General features: G+C 41.6%; 1 protein-coding gene across 1 annotated transcript in view; it reads right to left on the bottom strand.

The window, feature by feature from the left end:
• The window catches only part of LOC117962492 (ubiquitin-conjugating enzyme E2 R2), a 33,865-nt gene extending 14,637 nt beyond the window's left edge, over positions 1-19,228 (bottom strand). The window contains exon 1 of the mRNA XM_034927737.2: positions 17,706-19,228. Within this exon, the coding sequence (XP_034783628.1) occupies positions 17,706-17,882 (177 nt within the window). The 5' untranslated portion in view covers positions 17,883-19,228. The remainder of the gene's footprint in view (positions 1-17,705) is intronic.
• Positions 19,229-20,107: the final 879 nt, after the last annotated feature.

Below are 20,107 nucleotides of genomic sequence, written 5' to 3'. Positions count from 1 at the left end.
TAGGGGATGCGAAGGTCGACTCACACATGCAAAGATAAAAATGGAAGTAAAAGAACACAATGATCTTAAATTGATTTTCTTTTAAATGGTATTATGTATTCTCTCTAAACCACTGTGCAGAAATCTTTCATCTTTGTTTAGCAGCTCAGAGTTCACAGTCTGACTACATTTCAAAATGATCACCCACCTGTACCCATCGTGATTTGAATGGGGCAGGTTTCCACTCTGATATTACAGCATGGGTGCATTTTAGTAACTGCACTAGCGGCAGGTTGAATTGGTTTTGGTGTTTGATAGATTAGCAGATTATCCTGTGAATTGTTTCTTAAATCAAAAATGGATATAATTCTTACTTGCAAAAGAGAATGAAAGAAGAAAACACTTGTTGGCTTTAATACAACGTTTATCATTGTTAATTATCTTCAGGTTAAGGTTTTTTATGTTGTACACTTAAATGGCACACAGTTATGCCGAGACGGGAAGTAAATGGTAACGTGAAACATTTACAGTGCAGACTATTTTGGATTTATTTATTTTTAATAACTTTGCCGAATAGAAAGCGAATACGTGCGTTTCTGAAGAGATTCCCAAATAATGTCTCTTGATTCTGTGCTGAAATGTTTTATGAATTACTGTTTGGTATTCTGTCCTACACCAGCCGTGTGTCAGTCCCAAACTGTTAATCAGATTATACTGCCTTTCATTGCAACCGTGGTACCAATCAGTACAGCGAAAATGTTAAAGGGGTACTTGAGCTGAAAGCTTCAGACAGAAGGGGTACAGTTTTTAAAAAAGGCTGAAAACCACTGCTCTAAACCATACAGACTCCTGATGTTCAGTATGATAGCAGGTTTGAACTGTACATCTGTACTAAACAAACTTGGATCACAAAAAAGGCAAGACAATAAACAGAACACAGATCTCAGTAAGGAAGGTTTAAACTGTGACTTTTATAGAAACAAAAAATGGCAATGTGCACATATGGGACCTGTAAAAGATCCATGAAGCAAGGTTTTTCATTTCCAGATCTGACTTGAACTACAGTACTAGGAGTCTGGACACACACAAGAATCAACAAATCAATTACAGCTCTGACTCACAGACTTGCCCTAGGACCTCACAGAGAAAGAGACTTCTAGTCTGTTGAAATAAATAAAGGGATTGTTAAGCAGCTGTTCTCAGAGTTTGTGGTAATTCTGTGCAGTCTTTTTTCTTTTCTTTTTTCCTTTCTTTTCTTTTTGGGGATACAAACCTGTCCTGACAGCCCAGCCTGAAGAATCAAAGTTGAGTTGTACCGATATAGCCTGGTGTCTCTGTCGTTGCCAGCTTCGGTGTGCACTCTCATCAAAGTTGAGTTGTACTGATAGCCTGGCGTCTCTGTCGTTGCCAGCTTCAGTGTGCACTCTCAAAGTTGAGTTGTACCAATAGCCTGGTGTCTCTGTCATTGCCAGTTTCAGTGTGCACTCTCACCCAGCACACAAACAAGCTGCCTTGCCCTCAGGAACAGGGACCTTCCACACACACACACACACACATACACACAGAGACAGCAGCCCAGCACAGACGCCTCATCCTGAACCACTCCCTCTCGGCTGCCCAGCTCTGCACCTCCAGCAACCTCTCAGCCTCTCCAGGCCTTCATTACATCAGTCTCTATCCTACCTCTCTGTTTTGTTTTGTTTTTTTCTGATTATAGCCCCAGAAAATTCAACACCGTGACAGCACTCTACTGGTATCTCAGAGCCAGCAATGCCAAGCCAGAAGATTAACAGATCACAATCGGAGATCCGACTAATTCAACACAGGGGATCTGAGGTCCGGCTACTTTAATTTGAATACTGAGCAGTGGCATCTTAAGTCTCACATTCATGTGTAAAATGTATTGAGATGCAAGGTGCCTACTTTATCTATCAGGGCTTCAAAAGAGGGTCTGGTTCCGGGTTTACTGTATTTAACACTAGACCGACCAAGGCAGTCATTTTGACCACTTTTGGAATTTAAATATAAATTGCTGTGCGTGTGTTTAAGATCCGGAGCTGTGCTTTCCTGACTTTTCCTAAATATATGTACTAATTATCCTGACAAAGAAAGAATCACGTAGCTGCAAAAGGGAGATAAAATACTGTCATACCTATTCCGACCTGGAGCGGTCAAATTGACTGCTACATATATAAAACATATTATAACAATGAAATGTTGCGGTATTATTTGTATTTATCAGTCGGGACTTGCAGCCTTGTATTGAAGTTTGATTATAACAGTCTGCATTCCTCGAGTGAGCAGTCTTCTGACATTTCTTTGGTTTCAATGCACCTCCTGATGCCCATCAATCAGCCTTGACAGCTCACGGCACCCGGCACTCTGGTTACTATACAAGTCACTCGGTTTTTCCAAGAAATAAATTGTTATCCCAATACACATTGAAATTGGATAGTGGAAGACGCAGAACAGCAAAGCAGTGTTTGGAATTACTGCAAAGTTTACCAAACAACGATTCAGCAGAGACGGACAATGACCAATCTGGCTCTGAAGCAGACTGGGTTTGCGAAGATAAATCTTACAGCAGCAGTGACAGTGAGGAGGATGCCAGTGACGTGCCAGGACTGAGTGCACGAAGCAGAAACCCGGCAACTACAAGAAGATCCCTGGTCAATGCCTTGGAGGAATTAGAAGCTTTCATTGTACTAGTACATGCCCGTGGAGCATTTGGTGTCAGAAGCCTGGGTTACTGCTCATAGCTGTGCCAAAAGCGCAGAGAGTCTGCAGTAAGTGCACTGCATGTGTTGAAAAGCGCAGGATCTGTGTGATGTGTGCCAGCACTTAGGCTTGGTAACCGATTGTAAATGAAGCTCATTCTGTTCACATGTTTATTTCTTCATGTCATTTCGATTCTAGTATGTCTGTGTATAAATGCAGAGCTTTGTTTGCGTATATGTGCTTTGTTATGTAGGCAATATAAACCCATTTATTTAAAAAATATGTGGATACTTATTTATATCATTTCAGTTGTACAGTTTTGTATGTACATGATATACCTGTATATACAAATTTATTTTCAAATTTGTTTATTTCATTTTTTACTGTTTTTTGAGGTTGCCCTTTATGTAATATGTCTGTATATAAACACATTTCTGTTCAAATGTCGGTTTATTTACAATGTTGCGGTTGTGTAGATGCTTTAGATGACGCTCTTGGATATAACTACGACTTGCATTCAATTGTTTGTCCTTTCATTATAATACTGATGTTGTTTTTAATACGCCGGTCAAATTGACCGCTCATGGTTGTTCTAGGTATGAGTATAAACACGCTCGCTCTACTGTTAAAAGACTTTAAAACAAGAGGCGTCATTAGAGATCCTTGGGAGAAACAGCCGATATTAGTTTTGAAATTGACACTATCGTGTCATTTGCTGTACGGGAAGAGCGCTTCATTTTAATTTAAATTGTTTCAGACTCGAGTTTGAGCACCCTTATAAAACTGTATCATAGTAAAAGCATAGCAAAGTGTACTGAAGCATAGTGAAAGCATGGTGAAGCACAGAGAGGTATGATAAAGCATATTAAAATATAAGGCAAGCCTGGTTAAGCTATGGTAAATGCATAGCATAACCATTGGAAAAGCATGGGGAAAGTGCAAAAATACTGTGTTAAAACTAAGGAAATACCAGGATATATTTACTTGCTGTCGTAATAATATACCCCTCTTGCACATAGAGTTGAATTTAGCAAGTTCTTGTTATTAAGTATGAAATGTTTGAGAAGTGCACAGATTTCCATACAGCAAGTGAACTCGTACTGCAGATGGAAAGCTGGTACTGGCAGATGTTTCTGCATTGAATTTCCTAGAACACCAAAGGCATACGAATCTAGTTGTTTTGGTATATATTTAACTGATGTGGTTGAGTTTTATTTTGTATATAATACTAATGAAACATGTGGTACTACTATCACATTGCTAGCTCATTCAGGAGACTAAATGCAAGCTATCTTGCACACTGTAACTGCATGCTGTTAGTATTTGACCAGTTTGGGTCTGAAGTCCAATTAAAACAGAAATAAAAAAAAAATCTGTTTGCTTAGACACAACTCCTGATTGTGCCAGGCAAGAGCACTTATAAACTGAATGACATGATTGATGTACAGTAATTCAGCAAAAATGATAACCGGTGCTCTTCTGGCAAGTTATCTTCATGAGACTCAACGTCTGCAATGCAAAGGGCCAAGGATACGATGCTTGTGCAACTGTCAGGTGCATACAGAAGTGTTTAGTCAATAATCTGCAAGTCGAGGGATAAAGCATGTTTTGTGCACTGCTATGCACACAGATTAAATCTTCTTGTTGACACACGCTGCATGATAACCCTGTCGTAACTTTTTTGGAGTCACTGAACAGCTGTTCACATTTATCAAAAACTCCACCAAGAGACATGGCCTGTTTCTTGCAGTACAGGAAGAATGTGAAAGCCAGCGACTCCTGCTTTACTGAAACTTAGTGAAACTGATGAGTGTAACTAAATGGTCAAGCAGAGCTGACAGCTGCAAAGCCTTTCTTTCCACCACTGAGTCAGTTCTACAGGCACTACGACAAACTCAGACCAACACAGCATTTGACAGATACTATTTTGGTGCAGCTCTGGCACTCTGCAAAGCTGTTGACTTATTTTTGCTTTTATTGGATAGGATTTAGCAGAATTCTTTCAGTAACAGATGTGGCCTCAACATCTGTGGACATGCAGACTTTAAAGAGTAAGTAGAGGGGTTCCAAAAAACACAGCGTCACACGTCCCTGCATGCTGCTCCAACTGTTTAAATAACGCACCTGTAATTTCTCTTTTCATTGTTAACATCCTGACAACTTTTTACACTTATAAAACTCAAAGCTCTTTTCAAAATGTCCACTCTAGTGCACTGATAGTGTAAGGATTATTGCCCACATTGTCAAACAGGTAACACAGCAAGAACGATCCATGATGTGGTACAGAACAGAAAAGCCAGAGCACTACGGATTTACAGGACAGATCTCAAACCCCAGTGCACTACAGCGGACATTTTGAGAAGAGCTCTGAAACAGGCTTTAAAAGTTGTAAGTGTAAAAAGTTGTCAGGATGTTAACAATGAAAAGAAATGACAGGTGCACTATTTAAACAGTTGGAGCAACACATGGGGATGTATAATGGTATATTTTTTGGAACCCCGCTACTTACTCTAAGATCAGATTAAACATTTCAGACTGAAACTGAAGAGCTTGCTTGAAAAATACAAGTAGAGTTTCAGGAACAGAGACCAAGAAAAGTACAAAAAGGACCGTCCACTCAAAACTGGTAATTGGATAAAAGGAGGGGATACCTACAGTGTGCCCCCTTGAGATGGGTTTTATTTTTTTGGAGACCATGGGAATTATTTTTGGAGTGGGCGAATCTGGTAAATTTAAGCACAGTGAGAGTACCTTGGTGAGGGTGTGTTTTTTGTTTGTTTTTTTTTTTTTTTTTTTTTTTTAAAGAGTTTTGGGTACAGAAATGGACAGCTCTGAAACACAGTACAGTAATCCATTGCATATCCGACTGCGGTGAGACCAGAGTAAGGGCGGCTATGTAAAAAGTCGGATAATAATTACTATTCACACAATTATTGTGTTGAGATTCAGCTTTTATTAGGGAGCTCCCCTAAATCCCCTGTTTAGAAAGATACAGGTTATTAATGCTTGTGACAGGGTAGCCGTCTGCAGCGTGTCTGCGTGCATTCGGTGCTGAGTGACAGGCAGGAGATCCAGACGGAGGTTGAAGTTGATACGCCCCCCGCAGGTGAACAGGATGTATTTACATATCAAGTCAACACACTGAACAGCTCACGAGACACTGCCAGCAATGGCAGCGCATGGAACACATACAACACGGTGTACGGAAACTTTGGTGATATCTTCAATCTCTTTTTAAATCAATATTTAAAAAATATTTGAAAAAAAAGGCTAACATTTGCACTGAATTCTGCTTTGCAACCCTGGATCTACATACAGAAAGTATGACACAGTTGTAATGCTGGAGCATTGCCACTGTTAAAACACATACCTGCAGGCAGCCTGACAAAAATCTGAAGACTGAGGCAGCTTACAGCTACTACAGTATAGAGATGCAGACCCACAGACTGAGGCAGCTTACAGCTACTACAGTATAGAGATGCAGACCCACAGACTGAGGCAGCTTACAGCTACTACAGTATAGAGATGCAGACCCACCGATGGTAGAGCAGGAATACAGACTGAGGCATCTTACAGCTAATACAGTAGAGAGGAGATGCAGACCCACAGATGGTAGAGATGAAAGACCTTCTGATTATTGCAGCTGAAGCAGAGAGAACTCAGTGAACAGACCTGGAGCATATCAGAGAGGCTGTCTGGAATTCAGCTGAGAGAGACTAAGAAAACATATAGTATTGAAAATCTATGCATGCAGAGCAAGAAATAAAACGAGATGCAGATTTAGATTCCCTTGAAATATGCTTTTCATTTCATTAGATATGCACCATTGATTAAAAGTAGATTTTCTGTTCCCCCCTTGCATGACAGCACACGCTTCATCACAAAACAAACACATATTTAAGGTTAAATTCCATAATAAACACGGCTAATCCAAGGCCATATTTAATACCTTATAAGAAAGTCTTACATCCAATACAATTTTATCACAAGGGCTCAATAGGTATGATAACATCAAGTTTAATACAGGACAGGGTCAGGAGTTGAGGGGCGTTCACACCGGACGCGGCGCGCATGCCGTCTCCTTGCGCGTCTCTCTGCAGTCACCGCAGACCTCTGCTCACACCGAACACGACAAGGGAGCGGCAGGGGAAAGTCAGCGGGGTGGGAAAACTCTTTATACTGAAGACACAAAGCTTATTAAAAAAAATATATAAATATAAATATATTTCAAGTAATGAGGAGCGAAACTGGGTGGTGGGGCTGTAAAAGCGACAACACAATACCTGGAACAATGAACAGCAAACAAAAAAAAGATCATTGCGATCGCCCTTCTCTACTGGAGAAAGAAAAATAAACGCAAGATCGCTGTGGATCCGTGACATCCTCAAGAAAAGAATAAGGTACGGCGAATATCATCGGCTGATACGGGAGCTGCGGTTTGATGAAGGCAGATTTCAAACCTACTTAATGTTGTATTATACAACTCTGAAATCAGAAAGAACAACACGCTTTTCCTACCATACCTAATATACTACCCGGAAACAAATAAACCAAGCCACACAATGCAGCTCAGCAAGTATACCTGCTCTCATTACAGCACACAATAGCCACTACTGATTACACACTCCACGACCGGGTTACCTTTCCAGCATGCTCATTATGTACAGGGCTAGGAGAGTCTGCTGTTCATCGGAATGCTCCGCTGGCTGGTGAAAACAATTTGAAACAAAAAACTAACACAAGCATCATACCACGAACCAGCATCACCTTGTTGAATAAACAGAATTAAAAACCGTGCTTCCACTTGTCATTACTCTGCACACTGTGTAAGAAACCCTCCAAGTCACTGTCTGTACGTCAACCAGGAACAGAATTCTATTTAACCCTTTCAAAAGGACCTTAAAAGAAAAACAAAAGAATAAATAAATAAATATTTGGGACAGTCAACAGCATATTGTCTTTAATAAAAAATCTGTGGCACAGTAGTCTACTGAAAAGAATGTACAGGTGACTGTGTGTGTGTGTGTCAATCATACTTCAGGGAGAGCTTTTCTGACAGAGTTGGTGTTCAGTAAATGTCAAGGCAGCAACTTTCAGGCAATGGGATGGAAATACTGTAAGACTCACAGCAGTTTGATCCATTCCTGGTTTAGGAGTTTAATAAGACACACCTGAGCTTGTTACCTATACACTGTGGTTATTCCCATCCCTGCAACATTTTCCTCTTACTTTCAAAGCAACTAGTTTAATGTGACATCTTGAAGAAATGACCAGCAAGTTTATCAAATCCAAACTGTATGATGATGTTGCTTGAACATTTGGTGTCCTTCGATGTGCAGGTCCCTGGGTGAGGCCATGTTCCACTGGAGGTGATAACACTATCAAGAGTCTACAGCTGGGATACACCAGAACAAAGTCAAGACTGCAACATCACACAGACGTGCAAACACACTAAATATTATTCATGTCCACCAATAAACCTGTACCATTACTAGATAGAAGAATGCCAATACTGTACAGAAAACAAGACGAGAACAGGGTCATGGCGCTCAGTATGTCAAATCACACAGCTCCAACCACTGCAGTACACCACACTGCGTCCTGGCTCCCAAGGGAGGCTGTGTGGTCCAGTGGTTAAAGAAAAGGGCATGTAACCAGGAGGTCCCCGGTTCAAATCCCACCTCAGCCACTGACTCATTGTGTGACCCTGAGCAAGTCACTTAACCTCCTTGTGCTCCGTCTTTCGGGTGAGACGTAGTTGTAAGTGACTCTGCAGCTGATGCACAGTTCACACACCCGAGTCTCTGTAAGTCGCCTTGGATAAAGGTGTCTGCTAAATAAACAAAATAATAATAATAATAACTTCAACCTCTAGACAAGCAGGTCCCAGACTGGGGGCTGGGATACCCTGGAGGCTGTGAGATGGTTACAGGGGGGCCTCAGCACATACAGAAATGTTCTCTTCCAACAACGGAGCCCCAACACCTGGCTTTATATACACGGAATTAAGAATCTTCATTTACAATGCCTGCACTAACAGTTTGTACCATTATACAACAAAGAGGGGGGTTATTACTGTATATATATATACAGTGCCGTGAACAACAGACACAGAATTCACCCATTCCTCACCAACTACTCCACACAGCTCCTAGTTCATGGTACTGTCCCACCTTGACTACTGCAATGCACTCCTAGCCGGCCTCCCTGCCTCTGCTATCCGTCCGCTCCAGATCATCCAAAACTCCCTGCCAGCCTTGTCTTTTCCCTTCCTCGTTTCTCCCATGCTACATCGCTGCTCTGCTCTCTGCACTGGCTCCCTATCACTGCTCGCATCCAATTCAAAACTCTTGTACTCGTCTATCACTGTCTTGACCTTTTTGCTCCCTCCTATCTCCAGATTATCATTTCTCCCTACACCCCATCTCACCCCCTCCAGCACCGGCAGCTGAAATAATAATAATAATAATAATAATAATAATAATAATAATAGCATTGCTTTGCATACGATATCAAGTCAAAACCTGCACTGCTAAAACAAGTATGTCAGTAACATACCTCCCCTGCCAGTGCTGTAAATTCTAGTTTAACAGTACACCCCTATGCTCTACATCCACGGTATGTATTATACAGTGCATTAAAACAGACGTCCACGTTCCTTCATGCTGGACCCAGATTTAAACTTGTATAATCAATATCAATTGGAAAAGTAATTCTCAAAATACAAATAAAAATGTTACTGACATACTGTGCTTATGTTAGTAAAACAAATCTCTTCTTAATAACGTGTGCTAAGGAATGTCCCAACCAAGTTTAGGCAAATCTTTTATTGGATAAGCAGTTGTCCAGACACACATGTAAGTATGGGCACCTCCACCAGAGCTTATAGCAGGGCTTGAAACTCGCATTAGCCCTGCACCCAGTCCTGGGTTTCAGAATGCCCCTTGTTGAGAGACAGATATATATTGAACTGGCATCAAGAACAATTATGTCCCTAATAAACTTGCTCTGAACTGATCACAGCATGAATAAAGCATACCTTAACCTGTAGGTTTATATTAATGAGAGCTGTAAAATGCTGGAACAGTATATTTAACATCAAGCCCCTGGCTCCTGGATCATTGGAATAATTGAAGTGAAGGTAGGTCTGAAAGCCAGCAATGGGTTTGGGGCCTACGAATTTCAAGCCCTTTTATAGGCCTAACAGCTGCCAGGATATTCATTCCCCGTGGGGAATAATCATTTTCTGTTGATGGTAGTGCAGAAACTTAAGCTGTTATAATGCGTACAGTACACTAAGAGTCTACAGCAAGCAGCCACAACTTCTTCACAGGTAAATTGCTAAATGTACCTTTTACTGAGAGGTCACATGACAGATCGAGGAGCTGTGACTCAGTTGGTATTGCAAAGAGAGATTTGCTACCTCCACGGCAAAGGGATCAGCACCCAGCAGTACTCATCATGTGGGTTTCCAGGAAAGGGCTTTTAAATGCTGGTCAATTACCCGTTTGGTAATGGAGACATCAAACTCCTCGTTCTTTCCAATACATTTCATAACGGCATTCTGCCATTCTTTTCTGCCACAGTTGCAGCTTTACTTTGAATGCCTCAGTTTTGCAATGCCGCTCATTTTCCCTGCATTGCTAAATGTAATTCGTTTAGGTAAGTGAATAAATATGCAAGGTATTCCAGCTAAAGAAGCCAATTCTGATCATCAATAAAATCAGCAAGGGGGTGCTTTTTCTCAGTGAGGAAGGAATCCACCTCTTTTTGAAATTAAAACAGACGCTGCAGCATCTTCCCATGGGAAAGCCAATGTATTTCAGTGTGCATTAATAGCTGTTCATGAACGGCTCCTAATTCAAATTACAAAGCCTAAAAGCAACGTGCATGTAAAGCACCGGTCTCAGTATAGTTCACACCCTTAACTGCTGCATTTAAAACCACAGCTTCAGGGTGTAGAAAGCAGTGGAATTACTTTGAACATTTCTGCAGCACTGGCACCCAGCATTTCACTGCGCATGCCGATTCACGCTGGTAAGATTAGTTCCTCAGCAACTGTGTGCAGTTTTTTGTTTTTTGCAATATGCATTGCAACCAGATAGCACCCATGCATCGAGAGGGTGACTGATTGTTTTACGAATGTCTTGCTGTATCGCTAATTGATCATCTTTCTTCTGGAACAACTCATCCTTTCCCAACGCAATCGCGTCTCAAGAGGCTGCTTCAATTTGGATGGCTTAAGGCTGTCGGGAGCCAATACCATACAACCAATGACACACGAGTACTGGGACCATCCTCCTTCCAATGCAAGAAGAACCCAACTTAATATAAGACGGTACGGAATTGTGATCATTTTTTGTTTCTTTGAGTTGCATGTAGGATTAGACATTTTTCGCTTTGCATCCATTTTAACAGCTGTTTTAAAAATCACAAGTAACCGCAAATAAAATGACCTTTTATGCTCTATTTTACAGTTCATATTTAAAGCAGAAGACTGGTGATAAATACATTGCTTCCATAATTACTGCTAATGATTTGTATGCAAATTATATTTATTTTGAATATAGCACAAGAAATTTATAGTGAAACAAAATCTTAACAGTGTGCACTGAACGTCATATTTTGTAGATTGTTTGGAGACCTATCAGAAACCTTGCCTCGACCCATGTTTGGGTCGCGACCCCCACAATGACGTGATGCTGCAGTTTGTTATGAAATTAAATAAGCACTTTGTTCAGCTGATGGTAAACAGAATTAGGAAATGATCGGTCTTATTGCTTAAAACACAAACACGTACCAATACAGGTTATTATTGAAGAGCAGAGATGAGTGGTTTCATTTTTGCACTGGATAAATGAACTATGTATAGCAACACTATTAAAAATGTATTTTAATACTAAAACGTGTTATTGGATTTATAGCTGACATTGACATGTGCATGACATTGACAGTAAGCTTCCAATGCTGTTTGTTACTAATGATTATAACACATGTGGAGTTTGTGCAAAAAAAATAAATAGAACAAAAGGAACGCTATCAATAGTGTAACGAACCTAAACTGCAGCATCCCGACCCATCCCTACACCAAACACAAGCAGAGGATTTTCAAGCACAACTGCTTTGAAGACAAAATACAGCAAACTGGATCCTGACAGTAAAAGGGCTTACTGGCGCAAAACCTTTTTTTGTACGGGAAACTAAATGCAAGTAAATGCCAGTGTCAGCTTCGGTGGTGGTTTGAAACATGTGGGCAGTGAAGCTGGCAGCAGGAAGCCTGGCTGGCAGGGCTAGAGTTCAGAGCCTGCAGCTCCAGCAGCGTTTACCACTCACTGCAGAACACTGAACACACAAAGCAGAGCCAAGGTGGCACCGCAGCTTAGGATACTGACCCCAAAAAAACAAACACTGCACACTGTTTCTCCTTCTGGTGCCTAACATGCAAACTGGATGCCGCTGCAACCAATCCGAACAAACCACTCCTAAGAAAAAAAAAATGTAAAGCACTCATAAAACTTTGTTGACTTTGTTGAACCTTCCATAATGTATTCTTGTTTCCAAAGCATTAGCCGCTGAACACAAACAGAGTATTACACAGTATGGCCTCTTAACACTTTCTAGTTTAATTGTATAAGTTTCTAATATGGCTTAAAACGCTGCTCAGTTTAGTGTGGCAACAACATGTTGTAATGCTTCTTTTACAGCACATTAACTGACTCAGTAGCAGTGCTGAACACAAAGGGTTATATTGAATTGAGCAGAGTATTTTATTTATTTTATACATACAATAAAAGATATACTGTACGTCAGTACCGGGGCAAATACCTGAATATGCATTCGAAGCCTAAAAATGAAGTCTTTGTCTTCAAGAAAGTACGTATCAAAGTGTTTTGCCTTGCGTCAATTTACCACATTGGCAGAATCCTCGAGGCAGCTTCTAAATTAGCAAGTGTAAAAATAGCTCTGTCTGTGTGTGATTTCTATATAATAAAACAAAATATCAACACAGCCACTCCTGGTGCCCGATTTACTGCTGGCTGTCAAAAACCAGCCTTCAGCCTTTTAACCAGAGTCCAGACTGGGAAGAGCATGCAGCACAAGCTGCCAAATAGTGAGCTCTAACTCGCCGGGGCTGCTTCAGATTTAGGAAGCAAGTCAGGTCGGGGTCCGTTTCCATCAGCAACTGAGGCGCTTTCACAACACTGACCCCCTGCAAAGGAAATGTTTGTACAGTGATCAACGGTTTGTTTGTCTGTTTTGTCAAGATCCTAGTTTTTGTTATGTGGAATGTAATAGAATAATGTTATATAATTATGTGGAATGTAATATAAAAAAATAATGCTTTGACATGGACTGAGAAGCCTTGGGAAGAACGGTTTTTGGAATGATGTTTTGGAAATTGCCAGATACTGCATTACAGTGCTTAGTTTTTTCTCTGATTGATTTTCTTTGTATAATGTGCAGTCAGTGCTTTGGTGTTTCAGACACACTGATGTACCTGACATTGTTCATTTATTATGCCCTGACGTTACTGTAAGAAGCAGCTACAGTGTAGTACAACGAACGACTCCCTCCGAGATACGATATTTACACAACCGATGAATCCCTGGAACCAATTACACCAGATATAACAGGTTCTAATCTATCTATCTATCTATCTATCCATCTACACACACACACAGCAACTAGATGATTTCTTGTACCAAATAATCTGCCCATCAACACATGATACAGTACAGAATATCACTAAATGGTGTTCTAGGAGGCTGGCTTGGAAGCACAGCTGATCTAAATACCACCACTGTTCAGACCATTCAAACAGGACTTTCTGTGTATCAAGGTTACAAAAAATAAAATCAAACTTCTCAAAGTGTATGCAAGTCTATCTGCAAATATAAAACATCAAGAAGGGTGCTACCTGAATGATTTAAAGGACTTGGTTCAATTGAACAGACCCCTAATACTTTGCAGAGGGTGACAATAGGCCTGATTCTCAAAGCGGTTTGCTCCAAATCATCATAAGCACAATTCAATGGAAAAAAAAAACCACCAATTAAAACATCTAAAACGAACACGACCCAACTCGATACTTCATTCAGACCCTGGATTAAAAGTCTTTGTTGTTCATTTCTGCTTTGGTAACTTTATTGGGTGCATTTCCCCCTTCTGAAAAACCAAAAAACAAAGAAAGTGTGCGAATGACAACCTGGAGCAAATCGCTTTGAGAATTTATCCCAATGTGTTAAAGTTAAACCAACAAATCACTTTACACCGAGGGACTTGCTGGGTTCAGAACCAAAGGAAAAAAAATCTAATCATGAAGAGGAAAGCCATGTCCTCTGGGGGTCTTGGAAAAGAACAAGATTTGACATGTTCTTTATTAACTATCAGTTCTGTCTAACAAAAGAGAACATAACCTGCTAGTGAAATTCTTTACTTGAAACTGCGAGACAACCCTGTTTCTGTATCTCACTGAGGCTTTGTGTAGTGTGGTAAACACTCCTGCATTTGCAAGCAGGTGCCTCTTCAAGGCAGCAGAGTGTGTGTGTGCGTATGCGTGCGTGTGCGTGTGCATGGAGGGCAGGAGGAGGAGGAATGCATCCCAAGGCTATGAATTGTTCCACTCCTGCATCATGAAGGCTGGTAAACAACAGAGTTAGATGGACCAATCTATAATTCAGCGGGTGCTATCAATATTAATCAACGCCCATTTTAATTTTGGATGCATAGCATGAAAGGCACTTTGCAAATGTGTTCATGCGGTACATTTAAGTGTAGAATCTAGCACTGCAGTTCCTCATTCTAATCTAGGACTGTTCTATGTGTTTTGACACTTGCACTGACTGTTGCATTCCCCGTGTGAACTGTAATGCATTGTGCTATGATCAGACTGCTGCTCTGCTTTTAGCCAAGGTGAATATCAATAAATTGAGTCAGATAAAGTACAGTAAATGCATGCTCCACAGATCAGCCCTAACATCCCATTTTAGGGGTGTGCTGATTCATCGAGCCACACAGTGAACCGTGATATTCCTCAACCATACCATTTCCATACAGTAAGTAAAATTGGATCTGCTAACATAAACACGCATTCATTTGTGTCTACAAATATTATTTCTGAGCCTCACCTACCAATCACTGTGTTCACAGTGTTTCTGTCGGTCTGCCGGCAGCGGAGAGTGAAACGGAAGCTGAGCGGAGACAGGTTTTTAATGTTGATAATCTCATCAGGGTGACAGTGAAATTCAACCTGCTCTGGACGGTTTAAAATCCAGTGTGGACTCGCTGCATGTTCTTGAGAAGAGTCATGCTGGATAGAAAATGTGCAAGATTCGAATTTGCAGGGTTCCTGACGGAATAAAATGATTGCAAATGCAACAAATATCTATCTATCTATCTATCTATCTAGTTTTTTCGGGGTTAGTCACATTGGCGCCTGTAACACAAAAATGCTGCCTCTCCCTTTAAAAGCATGTGTCAATATTTATGAATGCGCCAAGACGTCGGTCTGTAAGAGGAAAAAATGCATATCACATGTTTAATAAACTGAAGTGAGAGAAGGAGGGTAACAAATATACGCCCTGGATAAGAAATAAATAATAATAATAATAATAATAATAATAATAATAATAATAATAAATACACTAATCATAATAATAATAATAATAGTATGGGAGGGAAACACAGCATGCTGTTCGGGATAAGCTAGTTTTGAGATAACCTGAATAAGCTCTATCTACAGTCTGAGCAAGAGAAACCCTGCTAAAAGCACCTACTATTACAAACCCCACGTGCATGGTGCTGAGGACTTCTAGATGGCAAAACCTCATACTATGCTAGCTTTTTTGTTTGTGTAAAGTGTAAGACGTTGTTTTTATTTGTGTGCATGTTGGTTGTGTGTGTGTGCGTGCGTGTGTGTGCATTGCTGTGGAAATGTATTACAGTTATCTATCCAGGGAATGTCTCTGAGCAACAGCAGCCCTTGTTCTGCTCCCCGTTGCTGTGATCCTGAACAGACACAAGACTGGCAAAGACAGGAAAAGAAGGCAGCGCTTTTTCTCTGCTGCCCTTGAGGGTTTCAGTCTAGGAGACGAGGGAAAAGTTTACCCAAGATTCGTATATGATGTTTTTTTGTTTAAACAAGAAAAAGAATGTTCAGCAGCAATATACAGTGCCGTGCCTTCTGTTAAAGTAATCCAGATTTGAACTATTTAAACTATATCCAAGATCCCATCTTTGGTATTGTACACCCTGCACCACAACGAACACTTATAACACTCCAGCACAGCAGCTCAGTGCCTTATAAAGCTGCTTTATCAGCTCCTTGTACCACAACGAACACTTACAAAAATGCTCCACTCTCGTCTCTCTAAGGCGCACATCCTCCAGCACACCTTACTCTACACCTTTTCTTCTTGCATCACAAGCACATCCCTAACCCTTAAATACCCCGTTTCGAGCTCCGTGCAGCTCTTTCAGCTTGTTCATCGCATTGATGCAGTTCCTGAAATGTTTCACTCCCTTTCTAATCTTCCCAGCAGTTAAGAAATCACTTCCCTCCCCCATCTTTGATTTGTTGCTCAATACTTCTCCATTCCATTATGATTTATTTATTTATTGTTTTAACACATGTTCAAAAATAATTATTTTAACCCACCACTTAAAAACAGAAATTGGTAGCCTTTCAAACAGCTTCCCCCTCCCTGCCTCAAACTGTTCATTGCTACCTTCCCCTTTAAGCATTGCCCTAACTACTGATTTTAACTGAAATGTGATATTCTGTAATGTGATTTTCTGTACTGTGATATTTTGTAACCACTGTAAGTCTGCTATGAAATCAATAACACTAACAGTGTACTGTACCGAAGTGATCATGTGCTCTCCAGCTACAGGACACCCCACTGGAGGACCGACTGAAAACGCTGCTGTCTTTCTCACACTCTGACAAGTACTGCATCCCAGGTTAAAACCACCACCACCACCAATTAAAGCTGCTAAACCAAGTTCAGTGGGTATCCCAAAACAAAGAGGAGGCTGGGCATTGGCAATGCAGCAACATATGTTTAAATACACTGTGTACTGTAGCATCAGATCCACAGTATGATTTGTTTGTTTAGCAGACCCTTTAGCCAAGTCCACTTAGGGTGAGTGAACTATGCATCAGCTGCAGAGTCACCTACAGCATCATCTCTGGAGCACAAGGAGGTGAAGTGACTTGCTCAGGGTCACACAGTGAGTCAGTGAGTGAGTTGGGATTTGAACTGGGGACCTCTTGGTTACAAGCCCCCTTTTTTTTAACCACTGGACCACACAGCCTCCTATGTGCAACTAAATACAATACTATGAATGACAGGGACGGCAGAGGGGAGTATATTCACCTTTACCACACAGGTTCAGCTAACAAACCCTGTTTACAAACTGACAGGCAAGAGCTGCTGACTGGGGGAAGCACTGCTTCCAATACTGACGGAGATTCTCACAAAACCTGATCTGCAATATAGGATGGGAACTGCTGTGGCTCAGCCTTTTACCAACACTGTGTAAAACATGACCTGATTCTAAAACAAGCTTCACTGTGTAATATTATCACCATTGTGCCTTTATATAAAAAGGACATTTTCCTTATTATAATGCTTTTACTTGAATTGCTTGAGGTGTGTTGCAATAGAATTTGGGGTTTGCAAAGACACCATGAATGGTGTCCAGTTTACTACATTCTTGACTTTACAAAACAGACGTATAGACTCATCGTGCTGCACTGGGATGTGTGGCTGTATGTGAACGCAGAGCAACTTCTAACCCATTGTCAGTATGTGCATATATAACCCATGGGGCAAATCTTACACCGAAATGTGTCCCAGTTGTGAACCAGTTAGACAAAGAATAAACATATTAATGTAAATAAAGAAACAAACACAATGTGCGCTTTGCGTGTACTAGCCCCCCCCCCTCCCTCCCTCCCTCCCTCCCTCCCTCCCTTATTAGGGCCCCATGGCGGGTAGCTTTACCTTAAAGTAGCCCCCCTCGTACAGTGTGTTGGGGGGCCCAAAGATCGCCACCTCCCAGTTGTAAAGATCGGACTCCTCCACTAGGGTTATGCGGAACCCCTCCACCGGCTCCTCCTGCAGAGACTTGAGCTCCAACATCAGCGCTTTCTGCGAGCTGGGCATCTGCTGCTGAGCCATACTGCAGTACAGCCGGACCGGGGCGACACTGGGACTAATAGAAATCAGTCGGAATCTCGGATGCTGAGATGGCCTCGGACTGTGATTGTGTGCAGGAGGCTCCGGTTCCCAGCTGAGTCGATGAAGTTAAACGGGACCGCAACTTCTGAAATACATCCACTGATGACTAGTATTAGTCGGAAACCCAATTTATGTTGTGGCAGCCCTGGGGAAAAAAGCAGTCTTAATGAGGAATGGACCTTGATCAATCCCAAACAGGCCAAGCAAATCCCGGGTTAAATCTGACCAAGAGCCAGTCTGGACGTACTCGATCTGAAGTCCCCCAAAATAGAACAGATCCGACTAAACAAACGTGAGGGGAACGAATGTGTCTTCCTTGAGTTAATTATGGGATGTCGATTCGAAGTACAAGGCGTGCTGGGGTCGGCGTGATCCTGCGGGTCCTGGACCAAACCGAACCGAGAAATCAGGCCGCAGCGGTGGGGGGGAAACTGGGGAAGGGTTATCAAAGGGGGGAGGGGAGAGAGTGTGAAGAATCCATTTACAACCCACAATAACCAATCTAAAACAAGAAACAAAAGAACTGTTATAATTTAAAATAACAACGCGACTCTTGCCATAGAAAGAGCAGAAGCACTAAAAAAAAAGGATCTCACTTTGTTTCAACTTGACTCATTCCGCAATGCTGCTATCATTGCCAGAAATAATAATAATAATAATAAAAATTAAAAAAACTGAAACTATAACAACATGAAAAAAGAAATGGCAATGCAGCTCCGGGGTCCGACTTTCCAAAAGAAGCAGACAAGCGAACTATCGAGGTGCTGCTGTTAAGAAATATAAACCGAAGAGGGGGTTAGAACCCGAGTTCTGTGAAAACAAACAGAAAAACAACAACCCAGACGCGTGGCTTCCTTCTCTTATCCGAGGGGAGAGATGTTAGATCACGGGTCTCCGAGCTCCTCCGAGTCCGTCCAGTTTCTGGGCTTATTTATTTATTTATTTCCTTTGCCAAACAGCCGGGGAAACAAAATCTCTCCCGCTGCCCCCTTCGCCCCCGTCCGGCCGCCTGCGCCTCCGTTTTCGTTGAATTATTATTATTATTTTTTTTAAATCTCAGATTTGATACAGTGTCTCGGTTATACGGTAAATACCAGCTGAGTTAACACGCTTTATAGTGTATAATGTATTGTGCTCGGTGCTTATTTATCTTATTTTAGTTAGAAGTAAAGAGAGTCTTGGATACAGATGGATCTCTTCGGCTTCCGGCTGTGCTGATGCTGCTGTGCTGCTCCGCCCTCACGTCGCCAAGTGACCCCAACACGCACAGGGTCACAGCTGCCGTGCGCGCCCACCGCTCAAGCGCGTCCCCGGTGATAACTAATATTGTATTGATTCATAAATTGGTTGAACAAAAATCACATTGCGAAAATCATTGTAATTGCCTTTGTTACCATTGCCTTATACGGACTTATAGTTACACACTTACTAGCCAAAACGTATATGTTTATTAGTGTTCAGTGGCTAACTGTTCAAGTTGCGAGTGTTCTTTCTGTTGCACAATGTCAATGACATTCTGTGTGAGATCTACACATGATGTCCCAACAAATGTCCCACCCCTGGTATTTCTGTATTCCTATGTCCCAATACTGGTTGAAGAAGAGTAGCACATGTTCACGTTTCTCAATGCCTCTGGCATCACATGAGGTTAGGTGTACAAGAACACTGGGTCTGTGTGTTCCTTGCATGGCACAAATGTGTTGTGACCTTTGCAGCTGCTTATTCATTCATTTCACTGTAAGTTCTCCCAACGTCAGTAATGCAATGTTCAACGTGACCCTTGTAACTTAGTTTAACACCTACAACTGCTGTTTCTGCTGTGAGCTGGGTGAGAGTGCTGGCATTCCTCCGCTTGTGACAGACACTGGCAGATGGACTGAAACATGAAAGCGCTACACTGATGTTTCCCTTATATTCCAGAGCAAGCTCTGTAGTGGAGAGGCGAGTACGGGCCCCATGCTGATGTCAGGATTATTAACTGATCGGATGCTAGGAGATTCATTACGCCCCACATTAGAAGTTCTGTGAATGGTTCACCTAGTAAAGGCACATCCTTGTGGGTGGTAGCTCGCTGGTTTCCTACCACTTCAAGCCACATTGCCGATCTCGGCTGGGGGCTCACAGGGCTGCTGCATCGGCCTTTGTGCTCCCATGTGTTAGGGAAG

The sequence above is a fragment of the Acipenser ruthenus genome, chromosome 2 (genome assembly GCF_902713425.1).
Source record: "Acipenser ruthenus chromosome 2, fAciRut3.2 maternal haplotype, whole genome shotgun sequence".
In the NCBI taxonomy this organism is placed as follows: Eukaryota; Metazoa; Chordata; class Actinopteri; order Acipenseriformes; family Acipenseridae; genus Acipenser; species Acipenser ruthenus.
This window is presented reverse-complemented; position numbering and strand designations above follow the sequence as displayed.